Genomic DNA, 15,583 nt, shown 5'->3' with positions numbered 1-15,583 from the left:
AGACAACGCAGTTGCTGCAGCGGCGGTGCTGGCAACCAATTTCCGTGCATTGCAGATCAACCTCCCAGAGAAATCCTGCCATTCCGCATTGGCAGCACCGCCAGGTGTTGACGACCTGCGTGTTTCCAGAGCCCATCTTTGAGGTGGAGGTTGGCTTTGAATTGGCTTTAGAATTTGGTGTGGTTTTGCCGAGTGAGGTCCAGATATTAAAAGTAAATAAGAAGGAGGCTAGAGTGATCCTTTGCTATCCCAAATGGACTGTGATGCTCGATGCTCTGAGTTGAGAAACGACACGACTGGATTTCTGGAGCGGGCAACCCATTCTTATAAGCAGGGCTTCCTCGCAGCATATCTAGATGAGACTGCTGCACAAACCAGCCTCAATTCCTCGTTGAGCTACGCAAAGGAAAAAGGCCAATAGTCGGCCATATGGCCGGCAGCAAGATGGGTCTATCACGACCTTTAGTCGACAGGATTTCCACTTGGTGAAAGCCCGGTGGCTTGCCGAGGGGGTTCAAAACTGTAATAAGAACATCACCATGGTCAGAGAAGGCCGAGTTCTGGGAGATTGAGCAGCGATAGGGGAGCGAAAGACATGATAGACCCTGTTTGGCGCTACGAAACTCCAAAAAAGGCGCAGGCGCAGTTGCTCGCCTTGCGCGAAATCTGGGAAGCCTTGCAGGGGAATATCGTCAGGTGAACATTTGGTAAGGATCTTTTTCTTCGTTCCCTTGTGACACCAGTAATGGCTCAAAGCAAGCAATGGTGGCAAGCCGTTGTATAGGGAGCGTTCGAAGTCGGCAAGCGCTTCGCGCAAGAGTTGCGCCGGTGTTGTTGCCATGATGTGGCCGATTGTATCCCGACGAGGCTGGGTGGTGAGCTCGGATCAACACTTGTAACTGACCTCGGCAGGGAGTAGAGTTGTTGCTCATGCGTTAGCTCAGAGGTCTTCTCTTTGTCTCTTCTCTCCATCTCTTTGCCATAATCTTTTGTCTGTATAGTGAGCTGGATGCTTGCAAAATACCCTGGGCAATGTGACGATGATGGCCTTCGCGCCAACAAATGGCTCAAGAAGGGAAGCTACCTCTCAAATACAAGCCAAATGAGCGAGTAATAGTGTTCATTGTGAGTACCTAAGGGATTGTGAGTAAGTTATTTGGCCTTTGGCTGGGTCTGATACTCATCGATCTAACAATTCCATAGGTTGGGCGGTCTTGAGCTTCCTCCATGCAGCTTACTCACGGAAGCAGCAGCAGTCGTATAGACAGAAGAAGGAAACGCAACATGAAAACGAGCAAATGGCCACATGAAAAGCAGAGACGGATGGGCGGGCTTTTATATTGCATCTCAGCATGCGAACAGCCGCAACAAGGACTTTACAAAAAGATGAGCCTCGTGTGTTGTCCGGCTCAGCTGTTGATAGCCTGCATGTGCGGCACCACGGGCTCAATTGAATGGATGGGATGCCCATGAAGGGCCGACAAAGCAGGCCTCAGAAGGGCATGTGGCTGCAGGACTCCCCTGATGGTGTTGTAGCATCTGTCCAGTTGGGAGGGCTGTCTCCTCACAGCGCCGGAGACAGCCTCGAAGCCTTGCGCAGAGCCGCAAGTTCGACAGGCTGTCAAGCGTGGGGGCGGGGATGGAATGGAGACGAAGAGGAGACCAGTGACAAGGTATCGATGATGTGCATTCACTTGAATCAGCGCATTGGCTGGGAGAATCATGTCAAGTAGACGAGGACAATGTCGAGGCAGAATCTTGACAGTTGTCAGGATCAAGATGAACGTTCCGTCGTTGATAATCCTCGGTTACCTTACAGGTAGGTACCTTACAAGGTAAGGTACGAAATACAGGGAGGAATTGAAATGAGCTGCGACAAGGGAAAGCATGAGTGACGCACACTATTAGCACTGTCCTTTAGGGCGAAGAAAGCACCCATTTATACAGTACGAGTCGTTATCGATTGGCGACCTGCAGCTGCCGGGATCCCGGTCCCGGTAAGATTAAGATTACGGCTTATACCCATCATCATCGAGCATCGCATCTTGCAGCTGAGATTTCCCCCCAAACCACTAGTCCAGACGACACAAAACCCGGAGCAGCGACGGGCAGAGCAGCGCAACTCCAGGGCAGCGAGAACCTGCCATCATGGTGTCGCAATGTCGCGCCCGCATCACAGCAGTCGCGCCAGCACGCGATGGGCAGTGCGCATCGTTCCCTTGTTTATTCTCGGCGTTTTAGGCGTGGCCACCTACGCAGTCGTCGATCGTCTTTGTAGTGAGTATCGTACCCAGATGGATAGGGCGCCCGCCTCTTGCTGATCAGGACGTCCATCTACTTGTAGTCAACTACCTGTACAGAAAGAAACACCAGTCAGGCGTCGTCACGGCCTTCCTCGTCCTCTACTTCCTCTTCTTCGTCCTCATGATGGCCGCCTATATCCGAACCTTCTTGACCGTCCAACTGAACCCAGGCGTCGTCCCTCTGGCTCCCGAGGAGCAAACCGAGCGCGAGGCTGCCGAGAAACTTCGAAAACGACGTAAACGCAACCGAGATGTCGAGGACAGGGCGCTGGCGCCTCCCGACCCGAACCCGGATAGCCCCGGCCTCGAGGCCTTCTACAGCAAAGACGTCTTCGTCTGTGAGGCCGACGGCCGGCCTAAGTGGTGCTCAGAGTGTCAGCAATGGAAGCCTGACCGCTCGCATCACTCAAGCGATCTGAACCGCTGCGTCAGAAAGATGGACCATTTCTGCCCCTGGGTTGGTGGCATGGTCTCCGAGACTTGTGAGTTTTTGGCATCCCTTTTATTCGCAGAAAGAACAGAAAATCCCACGTCTTGTTCCGTATGCTGGTTGAGGAGAGAGTTTTGAGATCTTAACACACGATCGTGTCCTTTGTGGGAACCATAGCCTTCAACTTCTTTACGCAGTTCTGCTTCTATTGCGGCCTCTTCTGCGCCGTGAGTCTCTCTGTGGGAGCATACTCCTTTTCGCAGCACCACAAAGATGGAGACCCTCTTGATGGCTGGGCTCTCGCGATCATCGTTCTGTCTTGCCTTTTCGGCACCTTTACATGCGGCATGGCGCTCACCTCTATTCGCTACATCTTGATAAACACCACAAACGTCGATATGCTTAAGAGGCCACAGACCACCACCTTGGCGGTCCGCATCCCTCTGTCGACTCCGCCGTCGGACAAGTACAACGTCATCGTATATCCGCTTCGAGGACCGCCGCGACGACCTGGCTCCGAGGGCCAGCAGCCGCTCAACCATCACGCCCCCATGTCTTCCAGAGATCAGCAGGCGGAGCGCAAGTTTGCCATACTGCGCACAAAACCACGCGAAAACCCATGGGATCTGGGCGCCAAAGAGAATTGGAAGTCCGTCATGGGGGATAACTTCGTGGAGTGGTTGCTTCCTATCCGACACTCGCCGTGCTGTAACCATGACAGCATGGAGAGCGACTACAAATTTGGCCCTCTGGTTTCCAGGTTGAGGAAACGCTATGGAGCCCCCGGGCTCGGCACCTCTTCCCGCAGCGGACATGGCGTCGAGTTGCAGGAGAGGGGAAGCCGGCGCGCCAGTCAGTGATTGAACGATTGACTGTTCGACTCCCCTTCACCATCCGCTACTACTTCATGTACTTGGTGTTACCACTGTCTCTGATTTGTTTCTCAAAATCTCCTTCTGATGGCGCAGCTACGTTGACTTTCTGTCACGCACATACTGCCCTGCTTTTCTGCGTCGGCACTTTCTGTTCTCCCCGTTCCCCTATTTCTTTTCACGTTGGCGTTATTGCAATTACGGGCATAGACAGGGGGCCCTTTGTGAATCCCTCCTTCTACCGGACAATACATGTACATAATTTATGAACACGGCAAGGCAAGGTCGGGAGTAGGATGTTCTTTACATATCTGTGGGTTAGGCTGGATGGGAAAACGCATCAAACGATTCGGATACAGACGATGGATTACAACTAGGACTTTAATAACTGGCGACAGCAAGCCAAATAACATCTGATCACATCTTTGCGACCAGTCTCATCTGTCCGATTTGTCGCTAGTCACTGTTTCTTCCGTAGAAAAGATGACACAAGCCCCTTCGCATACAATCATGCTGATACTGCTACTTCTACTGTTGCTACCTCTGCGGATCGCGGTCTAGAGTCGGCAACTGTTGCTGGCACAGCTTGGCTCCAGCTTGGCAGAGATGCTCCGTTTGTGAGTTCATCGGCCGTACTATGCATTCACGTTTCGGGTTGATCCGGCATTTGACCAGGACTCACGCCGGTGAAGGCTGCTCTTTCGGAATTTTGTATGAACTGCGTGACATACGCCATCGGTATGCTGCTTCGGACGAGGAGTGTTGATGTCTGAAGTATATAGTAACGTCTCGCGGACGGTATGGCGCATCGACTCCTCTAATTCTCTTCCGCAGTGAATATCGAATGGCGTCCACTAAGTTCATTACAGGGATCCAAACAGATGAAAAGAAGATCATGGTGTCCGGTCTGTCTTTTGTGTTGGCGTTTGCCTGTTGATGCACCAAGATAGGGAGTACCTTCTTCTGTGTGTGTAAGCGATGCCGAATGTACGGAGCAATCGGTACCTGATTAACGGAGCTGTCCAGTGTGGGTCGTTCCGTCAATCTCCGATCAAAGGGAACCTCCAGATTTGGCGTCGCGCATCAACATCGACCAAGTACACCAACTATCATTTTTCATTCACATGTTGCGACATCTCAACTCTCATCTTCAGCTTCAAATGAGATTCACTCGTCAGCCTCCAGCATCGCATTCTGCTGCTTCTCCCTAGTCGTCGCCATATGCCTTCGTCGTCTCCCGGCAGCGGCGCATCTTCACCGCTGCGCGATGCACGCCGTTCACGCTTCACATACCGGCAGCTTGCCCAGCTGGCGACGTATGGCACGACCACGCCTCTGCGCGTGATTGCGCATATAGATCTTGATGCATTCTATGCTCAGTGCGAGATGGTCCGGCTCGGCGTTCCCGAAGACAAGCCTCTCGCCGTCCAGCAGTGGTAGGCAGCGCCTCCCAAATTCACCAGCATCAGTGCGTGTGAATTTATGCTATCCTGTCCGGACTGGCTAACACGGTTGCATCCCAGGCAAGGTCTCATTGCCATCAATTATCCCGCGAGGAAATGGAAGATTGGGCGCCACTGCGACGTCACCGAGGCCAAGAAGCTGTGCCCGGATTTGATTGCGCAGCACGTCGCTACCTGGAGGGAGGGCGACGACAAGTGGGCATATCGGGACGATGCTGCCGCCAACATCGCAACGGACAAGGTGTCTCTTGACCCTTATCGACTGCAATCGAGGAAGATCCTCGCCCTGATTAAGGACTGTCTGCCAAAGGACCTTCAAAAGGTAGAAAAGGCCAGCATCGATGAAGTCTTCCTGGATCTCTCGGCCCAGGTCCACGCCGAACTTTTGCGCCGCTTTCCAGAGTTGTCCACCCCGCCTCCGTCTGGCGACGCCACTGAAAATCTGCCTTTCCCCTCTGCTTCCGCACTCGACTGGCAGACGGACAACCTTGTCGACCTTGAAGAGGAGCAAGAGGCTCTCGATCCAGACTGGGATGACGTGGTCATGTTGGTGGGTTCTGAAATAGTCCGCGGCGTCCGCGCACAGATACGGGAAAAGCTGGGATACACGTGTTCCGCCGGTATCGCGAATAGCAAGCTCGTCAGCAAGCTCGGCTCGGCCTTCAAGAAGCCCAATGCCCAAACGGTCGTGCGCAGCCGAGCCGTGCTGCCATTCCTAACGGGCATCAAAGTGACTAAGATGCGGAACCTCGGCGGCAAGCTGGGAGATCAAGTCGTCTCTACGTTCAACACGGAGAGCGTCAAGGAGCTTCGCGACATCCCCTTAGACCAGATCAAGGCAAAACTCGGCGACGAAACCGCCGTTTGGCTCTACAACACTATTCGAGGGATCGACCACAGCGAGGTGAATTCCCGTACGCAGATCAAGTCGATGCTCTCGGCCAAGTCTTTCCGGCCCTCGATCAATACCCCTGAGCAGGCCATCAAGTGGCTCAGGATCTTTGCCGGTGATATCTATTCTCGCCTTGTCGAAGAAGGCATATTGGAGCACAAGCGATGGCCACGCACAATCAATCTCCATCACCGTCACGCCGGACAAACGCGCAGCAAGTCGAGCCCAATACCTACTGGAAAGCCCTTGGATGAACAAGCCTTGTTCATTCTTGCTAAAGAGCTCCTTCACCAGATCATGGCCGAGGGAGACGTCTGGCCCTGTGCAAATTTGAGCCTGAGCGTTGGCGGGTTCGAAGAGGGCGTCAAAGGCAACATGGGCATTGGCGCCTTTTTCAAAAAGAGGGATGAAGCTCCCCCTCCTCTTCGTCCCATTGATACAGCGCCTGAAAACCCGATCGTGGAGCAACCGAGCAAGAAACTCCGACTCGATGAACCTAGTAGTATTCAGCGGTTCTTCGCCAAGCGGTATGCTGGGGATGCAGCCTCTCTCGGCGTAAATGGGCAGCTTCACGTCAAGCAGCCACCAGTTGATGACACCTCTTCATCCTTTCGGCTCGACCATGGGGCCGAGGAGGCAGACGCTCGCGGGCCAGAATCTCGATTTGGCCACGATACATCAGGCCCAGAGGACTCGGTCCATTCCACGATTTATGCCTGCCCCAGATGCAAAGCCAGCTTTAGTGACGAGGTGTCATTGCAAAGTCATCAGGACTGGCATTTCGCCAAGGACATCCAGGATAGTGAGCGTGTCATGTCCACACCTGCTCAGCAGCCAGCCGCCTCCCGCAACCACACGTCGAGGAGCTCTGGTCCTGCTACTAGACGGGGGCGCGGAGGCCCAAAGCTTGAGCAGGGACAGAGTAGGCTCAAATTTGGATGAGCAATGGCCGCCGAAGCTCCGGGGCGTTATCCGCAGCCGGCAAGCTTGCTCAGCATTGGCAGAGATTTCAGAGCGGAGGATCTCCCTTGAATTTCCTCATCGAATCAGGCCAGCTTTCTCGCATGATCAGCAAGCCACAATGGCGAAGGACGAGATGATCCACAGCAGCAGCCTGATTCTCTTTTCTCAACCCGCTGCTCATGAGACAGCTAACAGCGGGCACTGTATGGCCTATCTTGATGTTTGCGCAATCGTTCTTGTCAGCCTGAGAAGGGGGTGAACGATAGCAATACATCCGCACACTGATGCGCGCCTCGCAGCAATTACTGATTATACGTCCTCGGCCGAAGTACTCCGACTGAATCAGCTGAATCCCTCAGCCATGAACAAGCAAATGGTTTGGGGGCCTCGGCTGATACTGCGTCTCAGCCTTGTTTGCCTCCTCGGATGGCGCGCCAGGGTGTGACCAACCCATAGTACTACTCGTGAAGACCTTCAAAGCCTTGGTACCAGTCGTCGTTTGCTTCATACGTGCTACCCAGATCCTGCGAATACCGCGTGCATCCGGCAAAGTACTTGTACTTGTAAACGATGACGGCGGCAGTCTAGTAGAAACGAGATGGAGAAGGCGGCAGTTGGGCCGGGACAAGAAAGACGCCTGCACCATGCAGTCACAGCACCGCGGGCACATTCCAATATCCCCCAACATGTCATCATTATGTCCCAGTACTTTGGACATAGAAGCAGTGGCAATTCATGTCATTGCTCTTGACTGTGACGACGATTGGCTCGGGTGGAACTGGACGCTAGTGCAGAAACCAGTTGTCGACCAGTTGGGCGTCAATCAACCATAAGCGTTGATACCCAACTCGGCGGACCGTTGATGAGCCCCTCCCCTCGCTGGTGAGGTAATACATGGACTTTAGCCAGAGACTGTTTGAAGTTGACAGTGGAGTTCCCGTTCGTGAGTACTCGGTACGCCGGGGTGCTATGCAGGTACTATTACAGGTAGGAGCCGACTGTGTGTCTCATCAACCAGCCAGCTTGATCTCAAGACAAACTCTGCAGGCGGGCCGGCGCAAGAGGACGGACGGCTCTCCACGCCTTCCAGGTCCACGAATATCATGGCGAAAACTTCTGGCATGCGTTTGCTGCTGGCGCACGTACGACGAAGATACTGAACTCCGAACAGAGTTCGTGAGAGTGTATACCTGGCCAACTGACGAGACAAACAATAAGCGTCGAATGCTCGGTCTCCTCCCTCGTCGCGTCTGCTCAACGCAGCAGATCGTATGATAGCTCAGTTCGTCGTGAAGGGGTTGCGGCGAGTCAATGAGCGTGGCGAGAGACACTTTTTCTTCTCCCCTTCTCCCCTTCTCCCCTCCCTCCCTTTTCGAAGCAACTCAAGTTTGCACGGGGCCGTCTCTGAAGTACAACGGCCAGCTCGTTCGCCACAGCTTCAACTCGGGCCTTGCGGGGAAAGAAAGCCGCTGGGTCAGAATCATCAGTACCATCTACGGCATCGATATCCCCGCTCGATCTCGTGTGTACCTCACATAGACTGTCTGGGGAAGCAAATAAGCTCCATATGCCGTAGGAACAGCTCGTCTTGCCATTCTTTGCCGAGCTGCGATCTGACCCCTTTCAGCGTGGTCTAAATATATACGCAGGTGTATACGGCATGCGCGGTAGGTACATGCGCATTCGGACGCAGACATGCAGACACGCAGACACGCACGCAATATCGCTGAACTTTTCAAAAGGAGCTGCTCTAACGCACTGCAACATGACTCTCTGCAGACGGCGAATCAACGAGCGCGGAAGCCAGCTGGTCAGTGTCTAAGTGTCCAAAAACAAAGAGTTCAAGACAGCAGGAACAGAGATAAACGGAGCTCCATGCGTCCTGTCGCCAGTCAGGTACCATCGGCTGGGGTAGAGGTTGGCGCGGGGAGAATGCGAGGCTTGCCGTCGGTTGTTTGTCATTTCAGCTCAACGGTATAAGCAACCGCCAAGATGGTAGAAAGGGAAGACATGGGAATTCCATGAAGAAGAAGATGGTCATGACAATGCTGATGGATGATAACGAGCAAGGAGGAGGTGGGGGGGAGGAAGTGAAGGAGAGGAGGAATGCAAAGCTTCTGACGACCAGGAGAGGCGGTCGGACCGTGAAATCCAGAGACGTTGAGGCAGACGAAAAAAAAAACAAATCAAATAAATAATAGTACTCATAAAAACTCAAACCCAGAGCAAGAATGCGATGCGCTTTGACTGCACATCTCAGGCGGGATAGGAGGCAGTTCGCTGGCTCCCAAGGTATGGAGTGCCTGAAGAGGTATCTGTGTATGTACGTTGCCACGAGGTAGGCAGCAAACTGTGCGAAGGACGCCGTGTGTAGTCATGGTAGCAATAGCATCAGCAATTCGGTGTCAGAAATCGCTTCGCGCAAACGCAAGCTCCAATAGTAATAGGCGGCCCATCCCCAGCCCCGTCAGGCCATTCCACGACGTTTGACGCGCCCTCCATCCCCGTTGCAGCGACGTGCAGCGAGGCCCAACCTCAAGGCCCGGGAGAGGCGAAGCGAGGGCGACTTTTGGGCTCGGGACTGGCGCTTTCGACGGGCCCCATCAACCACCTTGACAAGCCGCCAATAGGTTCCAAGCATGCGGTGGTAGACTCGGATACGCACCACTTAAGCAAGGTCCCTCCTGTATCACTCCGTACAAGGTCCCCAAGGCCCCTTTACTAGCAAGAGCCGCTATTACTCGGTGGTGCTAGCGAGTAGTGGTAGCAGTAGGTAGCTGTCCAGCTTGTCGTAGCTAGCCGTGGAAACAAGAAGTCGGAATACAGACCTACCCACGACTGGCAAGACTGGGTAGCAATAGCGAGTGGTCTGGAACTGCTGAATGATGGAGAATTCATCTTTCATCAGGCAGATTCAGAGCCCAACATCTCACACTCCATACCGGCGATACTAGGCAATTGGCGGTAGCGGGAAGAGAAGAGATCAACATGAGAGCCAGAAACGGTCAAAGAAGCAGCTGCTGCTATGCCGTGAGGAGGCGTTTAGTCGAGCTGCGTTGCGTTGCGTCGTGCGTGCTGTGCTGTGCTCCGTACATTGCCGTGCATAATACTTCGTGGTGATATCTCACCAGTCCTGTGGGAGTCAGCAGGCAGTTCCATCTCCATTCCACCACGTCCTGTCCTGTCCTATCCCGTCCCCTTTTGCCTGTCAACCCATCCACTCCGGTCCATCCTTCCATCCAGCTGCCCCCCAGTCGCCCAGTCGCCCATTCACTCAACTCCATTGCACGGAGGTGGCCACAGGGACAGTCAGGCCCGGCCCAGCCCAGCCCAGGCCATCCAGGCAGCCGATCACAATCCGCCCATCCACCCTCCATCCAGCATCCACCATCCACTCGTCGTCACCCATCAATCAGCACTGTCAACTGCAAGCTGCAACTGCAACTGCACTGCGGTGGTCGCATTCGCCGTCGCCACAGCCACTGGGAACCGTCAGACGGAACAGGGTGCTGCAGCAGTGCAGACAACCAGGAGTGCAGCAAGCAAGGAAGCAGGGGTGAGAGAAAAAAAAAGGGCCAGCGGATCTGAGGCCAAGCTCTGCAGCCAACGAAGACCTTGCAACGATTCGGCAGCACTCTGGGAGGTCACCAGCGTCTCGATGCTCCTCACTGCCCCACCCCACCATTCACACCAGATCATCCGCCTTTTTTCTCAAGAAGACCAGTCGAGCTGTCGCTGTCGCTTTTTCCTCTCCTTCTCTCCTCTTCTCTCTCGACGATACGCCTCTTTCGTGCTTGGCTGCAGCCGACCCCTTGTCCACCCTTTGCTGCGTCTTCCATTCCTCCATCTGTCGTCCTGCTATTTGCTGCTTTCCCGCCTCCATTTAGCAAGCAGTCCTGCCCTGAGGTGTTCCATCTTTCCTCGTTCTCTCTCTCTCTCTTCTTCTCTTCCTCTCTCTCTTGCTCTCTCTCCCCCTCTGGCGTCTCTCGTTGCTTTGTCCCTGAGTTTCGTTGCCTCCCCAAGCCAGATCCCGTTAGCTGTTCACAATGTCGCGACCCACGACTCGCATGAACGAGTACTTCGTGCCCCGTGATGGCATCGACCGTGAAGTCATCTCCGCTGATATCTGCCGGTACCTGGGCAACGATGCTCTGGTGCGACCCGGCCACTATGAGGTACGCCGACTTGAGCAGCACCAGCTTGGACGACGCCCAACCTGAGCACAAGTGAAGCCCCTCCCGACTTGGCTGGTCGCTAACGGCTCTTCTTCCCTCAGAACCCGCAGACTGGTCAACCCGTCCAAGGCTATTATATCACGGCTTATCGCAACCTGACGACCGTGAGTTCCCATCTTCTCCTTGCCGACCCGCTTCCCGGCCGTGCCAACCGTCTCCTTTCCCCGGACCCGTTGCTAAAACATGACAACCTTGGTTTCGCAGGCCATGATCGAGGATCTCAAGGCCGACTCGGCTCGATGGGATAGGGAACGCCGCGCGCAAACCGCGCGCAACAGCAGCGGAGGTATCATCGCCTCGAGAGATGCCACTTACGGTGCCCCTAGACCGAGATCTAACTCGCCTACAGTCCAATATCGCTACTCTGAGACGCACCAGTCTCGGCAGCACCATGGCCCTACTGAACCACCCTTCCGGGATGATTCCTATCCTCCTCGTGATGGTCTCTATGACGCCCCAAGGTATCCAGGAACTGGCGCCCAAGGATATAACGGTGCCTCCGGTCCGTATCAACCCCAACAAGCGCCGCAGGGCTACGCTCCTCCCAGTGGCGGTGCGTATGGCGGCAATGGCAACTTTCAGCAGCCTCAGCAATCTCCTGTACCTGACGCCAGATATGGCGGGAATCCTCAAGGCGGCCCCATGATGAACCAGGGATACCCCAATCCGGATGGCCCTTATGTTTCTACCGGAGCCAACATGCCTCCCAGGAACTATTCCAATGAGCCCTATGCCGGTGGCCACCCTGGATCGGCTGTTCCAGCGCCTCAGCAACCCATGTATGCTCCTAATCAGCCTGTCCAGCCAGGATATCCCGCCCCAGCAAGCTACCCGTATCCTACCCAGGCTCCTGCGGGTGCTCCAGTCTATGCCACGCAGCCCCAGGACCCCTTCTTCGGCCGAGGTGCGTCTCCCACCAAAAACCACCCCAAGCCTGCATCCAAGTTGAATTCGTTCGTCTGATTCTGTAGCTTCCCCAGCAGGCCAAACCTCTCAGCAACCACAAGGGTACGCCTCACAGGGACATGCATATGACGAAACACCACCTCCGACTCGCACTTCCGTGCCCCCAGCGGAGACCCAGACACCGCCGCGGGAATCAAGTACCCGTCTCAGCGACCGGGAAGGCGATAGGAACCATCGACCACCGCCGCGCCGATAAGGGAGAGGGATCTGCTTGATGACATGTCTTGCGAGGCGTGGGTTGAATCTCTCGTCCAAATCGTTCGGCTAGAGCTCGACCTGTCACCCCCTGGATCGGAATGTCTTGCTCTTCCCGTTCTATCATTCTAGATAAACGTCCCAGGCAGGCACCAGTTAAGTTGTCAAGGATTTTGCGCAAAAGAAGTTGGAACCCACAGGAAAATAGTCTGGTCTGGACCGCCCTTCTCTTTTCTGCTTCTTCTCTGCGGCTTCTCTCCTTTTAGCCTTCCCGGATTCTGGACCGATAATTTTCAGGAGATGCGCCAAGTTTGACTTTTCCTTTTTCCGCCGTCTCCGGTTTTCATTTTCTTCTTTGGAAATCCTCAGTTTGCATGTCGCGTTTCCTTCCGTCTTTTCTCTTTCGAATTTCTTTTGATTGACAAATGATGCATGGGTTTATTGTGTCGGATGGGTCAAATACCGAGCTTGTTGCCGGCTACGATGATAGCCTTGGATGAATAACGCCTGCATATGTTTGAAAGCACTGGCTCCTGGCGCAAGGTGGGAAAAGAGAAGCTCATCTGCGATTGCTTCTCGGGTGGTGGACTGTCTTGAAATCTTGCTGCCCCGGACTGGCCATCGGCGGAGTTATTTGTGTTTGTCTGGACTCGGTTTTTCCTTGGCGGTCGCTGAGCATTCTTCAATTGATGCTGGTTGTCTCGATCATGCCGTTTAATAGAGTAGTAAAGCCGGACTCCTGGGCAGCAAGGTGAGCCTCATGGTTTGTATATATTAGCCATAACCTGTTGAAAGGACCATCGTTGCCTCACTGTCTCCTTCTTCTTCCAACTCATCTCTGATGATTGACTGTTGTGTCTCTTGGTGAAAACAACCCTTCGGATGCACTCGAGGAGTTGCCAAGCTCAGAATCGATAGACCGGGGCACCATTATCGCTGATGTAAACGTTCGTTGGCTGTCAAGACACTGATAAAATCACCAATGCTGTCAAGCTTCTTTCCCGGTCTCTCAAATCGGCTAGTGGGATCAGACATTGAACCGGGAGGGTAGAAGTAGCCATTTTGTTGGCTGGGCTGCGAACCGATGGCATATTGGCATATTGGCTGGACCTGCGACAGCGAAATGTTTGCCTGTATAGAAGCGGGAGGAATTTAGCAACCCGACAAACAAGGAGGGATTGCGATTGTGTTCATGGGTCTATTACCCGGACAATAAAGTACCTGACATACTGCTTTATTAGGCGGCCTAGCTGCGTTGACGTCTCTACTGGCTGAGCAGTTCACAGAGGTGACACAAACGAGGCAGACGGAGTCTCCGCAAGGGTAGTCGTTTCTCGCGGCACCTCATCACTCTGCTCTTCGGTCTGGCTAATCTGGGGAAGTGCCGTACCCTGTAGCTGGGCAGACTTGTAGAATTCTAATCCCTCCTTTTCTTTGGGGAAAGGAGAAGTTGAAGACGAAGATGCGGCCATGGCCGAGATCCACCACTTTGGCGCAACGAGCATTTGGAAATTTTGCAGGGTTGAAGCACGATCAAGTTGCGCGTTTGAAGATGCATGCACGTTCCCGCGGCATCGGCAAATCGAGATGATGCTCCAGGCCGGTAGCACAGAAAAAAAGCCACAGAAGCAAGGGGCAAGTGAGCGAGGTAACAAGCAATGCCAGGAACGCCGAGGAGAAGCATGGAACATGTTCACAAGACGAGGATCTCGACAAAGGCATGCACTGAGGTTCCCGGTGGATGGAGAGGTCGGCCGTAGCAGCTGCCTCAGACAACCTACTTTAGCAGTATGATCTCAGTTGAGGCAGGAGCGTGTCACACTTTGATACACACACATGGGCGGTATGAGGCACCAAAGGTAAGGCAGGTACTACGAAGAGGTTATCGCATGTATCCCTTTCCCCCCAAACTTGAACGGACGTTGGGGTCATCTGGTTGTCTCCTGCCGTTTCCTGCATCAAACGAAGTTATCGCTGGGCTGCGCCAATTAAAGCCACAAGCGACTGGCGCAGAGGAATTACACCATAATCTCGCCAACTCTTCTCATTGGGTCAAACTGATCCCTTTTCTCTGCTCGTTGGGGACTAGACTTTGCAGCTAGATCCTGCTGGTGATAGGCTTTTGGAGTGGTGATTACAAAGAGCGATACACGTCCTCTTTATTCGTTGGGAGCCAATACCTACCTGGCCATACGTCACTAGTAGCAGGTACGGAGTGGCTTGACGAAATTAGAAGTGTTGGTGCAGGTATGGGGTACGGAGGGTCAGCAGCAGGGCGAGTACCTTGCATGGCAGGGAAACAACCTAGCTTGAGCCTGCCAGGCAGAGATGCAAGAGAGAAAAGCCCTTTATCGTGAAGAGCAGCTCCACCAAGGTTCACTCGTGCCCTGGCAAGAGGAACGGCGCGAACAGCGTCATTGTAGACGAAGCCCTCCATTTCTATCAGCTGATAATATCGACCACCTACGTAGAGACTGAATAGCAGTATCGAACTTACTGATATGCACAGCCGTGATATACACCCAAGGTAGCAGGCTGGTAGGTGGCACCGATATCCCAAGGCGTACAAAGCACTCTCGAGAAAGGCGAAAGCGCGTGGAAAACACCATCCAAAGTCTCCGTGCGTCTCTCTCCCTGCATGTGCGCTGGAGTTCCATGTCCTCCTCAGTCAGCGGCTGCAGCCTCTGGACACGCACAGTACCTTAAGCACCTTAGTAAGGACTGGCGACCCTGATCACTTTTCCCGTTTCTTAGCGTCCAGGGCCCCCTAAAACTGGCTGCATCTCCTCAACCCAACCGCCCAAAGGCTCTGCCAAATCGACACTGCGAGTACCTGCGCCACGGTGCTTGAAGCCTGAGCGTTAACTCGTAAAAAGCTTACAGGTAACGACAAACAACCTTTCGTCACCGCCTTGTGCCGCCGCTTTCTGCCTGGACAAATTCTCATCCGTCTCTCTGCGTCAGCTCCAGACAGCCTGCGCAGTGTGTCTTGTCCAGAGCCGGTATCTCATATCGTCGCGTTGTTGTCGCTGCTGATCGCCCCAATCTTTCTTTCTGATCTAAATTTTTTTTCCTGCTCTTCTAATTTTTTTTTTCTTAATCCTGGGTGGGCAGCTGGTGCTGGATAGATGCCCCGCCATCGGGTCCTCCCAACCTAACACCAAAAAGTTGTTCAACTGAGCCCGCCTTTCTTCTACCCTCCTCCGCGCCAACGACAACGACGCCCCTCTGTGTTGTCGTCCGCTCCTCTTTATACCCTGAAAT

At 53.9% G+C, this 15,583-nt stretch overlaps 3 protein-coding genes across 3 annotated transcripts; all 3 read left to right on the top strand.

Moving 5' to 3' along the window:
- Positions 1-2,159: 2,159 nt before the first annotated feature.
- On the top strand, positions 2,160-3,593 carry BBK36DRAFT_1109091 (hypothetical protein; the record flags this gene model as incomplete). The annotated part of the gene is made up of 3 exons (XM_024889435.1): positions 2,160-2,277; positions 2,345-2,785; positions 2,911-3,593. The coding sequence occupies 3 exons, from the start codon at positions 2,160-2,162 to the stop codon at positions 3,591-3,593; spliced, it is 1,242 nt and encodes a 413-aa protein (XP_024753717.1).
- A 1,233-nt stretch (positions 3,594-4,826) lies between these two features.
- BBK36DRAFT_267 (DNA/RNA polymerase) lies at positions 4,827-6,902 on the top strand (the record flags this gene model as incomplete). Its single annotated transcript, XM_024897999.1, has 2 exons — positions 4,827-5,041; positions 5,129-6,902. 2 exons carry the CDS (start codon positions 4,827-4,829, stop codon positions 6,900-6,902), a joined length of 1,989 nt encoding a protein of 662 aa, XP_024753716.1.
- A 4,067-nt stretch (positions 6,903-10,969) lies between these two features.
- Positions 10,970-12,320, top strand: BBK36DRAFT_1174130 (hypothetical protein; the record flags this gene model as incomplete). The annotated part of the gene is made up of 4 exons (XM_024895907.1): positions 10,970-11,098; positions 11,200-11,262; positions 11,363-12,062; positions 12,130-12,320. 4 exons carry the CDS (start codon positions 10,970-10,972, stop codon positions 12,318-12,320), a joined length of 1,083 nt encoding a protein of 360 aa, XP_024753715.1.
- Positions 12,321-15,583: the final 3,263 nt, after the last annotated feature.

The sequence above is a fragment of the Trichoderma citrinoviride genome (genome assembly GCF_003025115.1).
Source record: "Trichoderma citrinoviride strain TUCIM 6016 unplaced genomic scaffold BBK36scaffold_1, whole genome shotgun sequence".
Taxonomy (NCBI): Eukaryota; Fungi; Ascomycota; class Sordariomycetes; order Hypocreales; family Hypocreaceae; genus Trichoderma; species Trichoderma citrinoviride.
The sequence above is the reverse complement of the archived record's forward strand: the minus strand, read 5'-3'. Positions and strand labels throughout refer to the sequence as shown.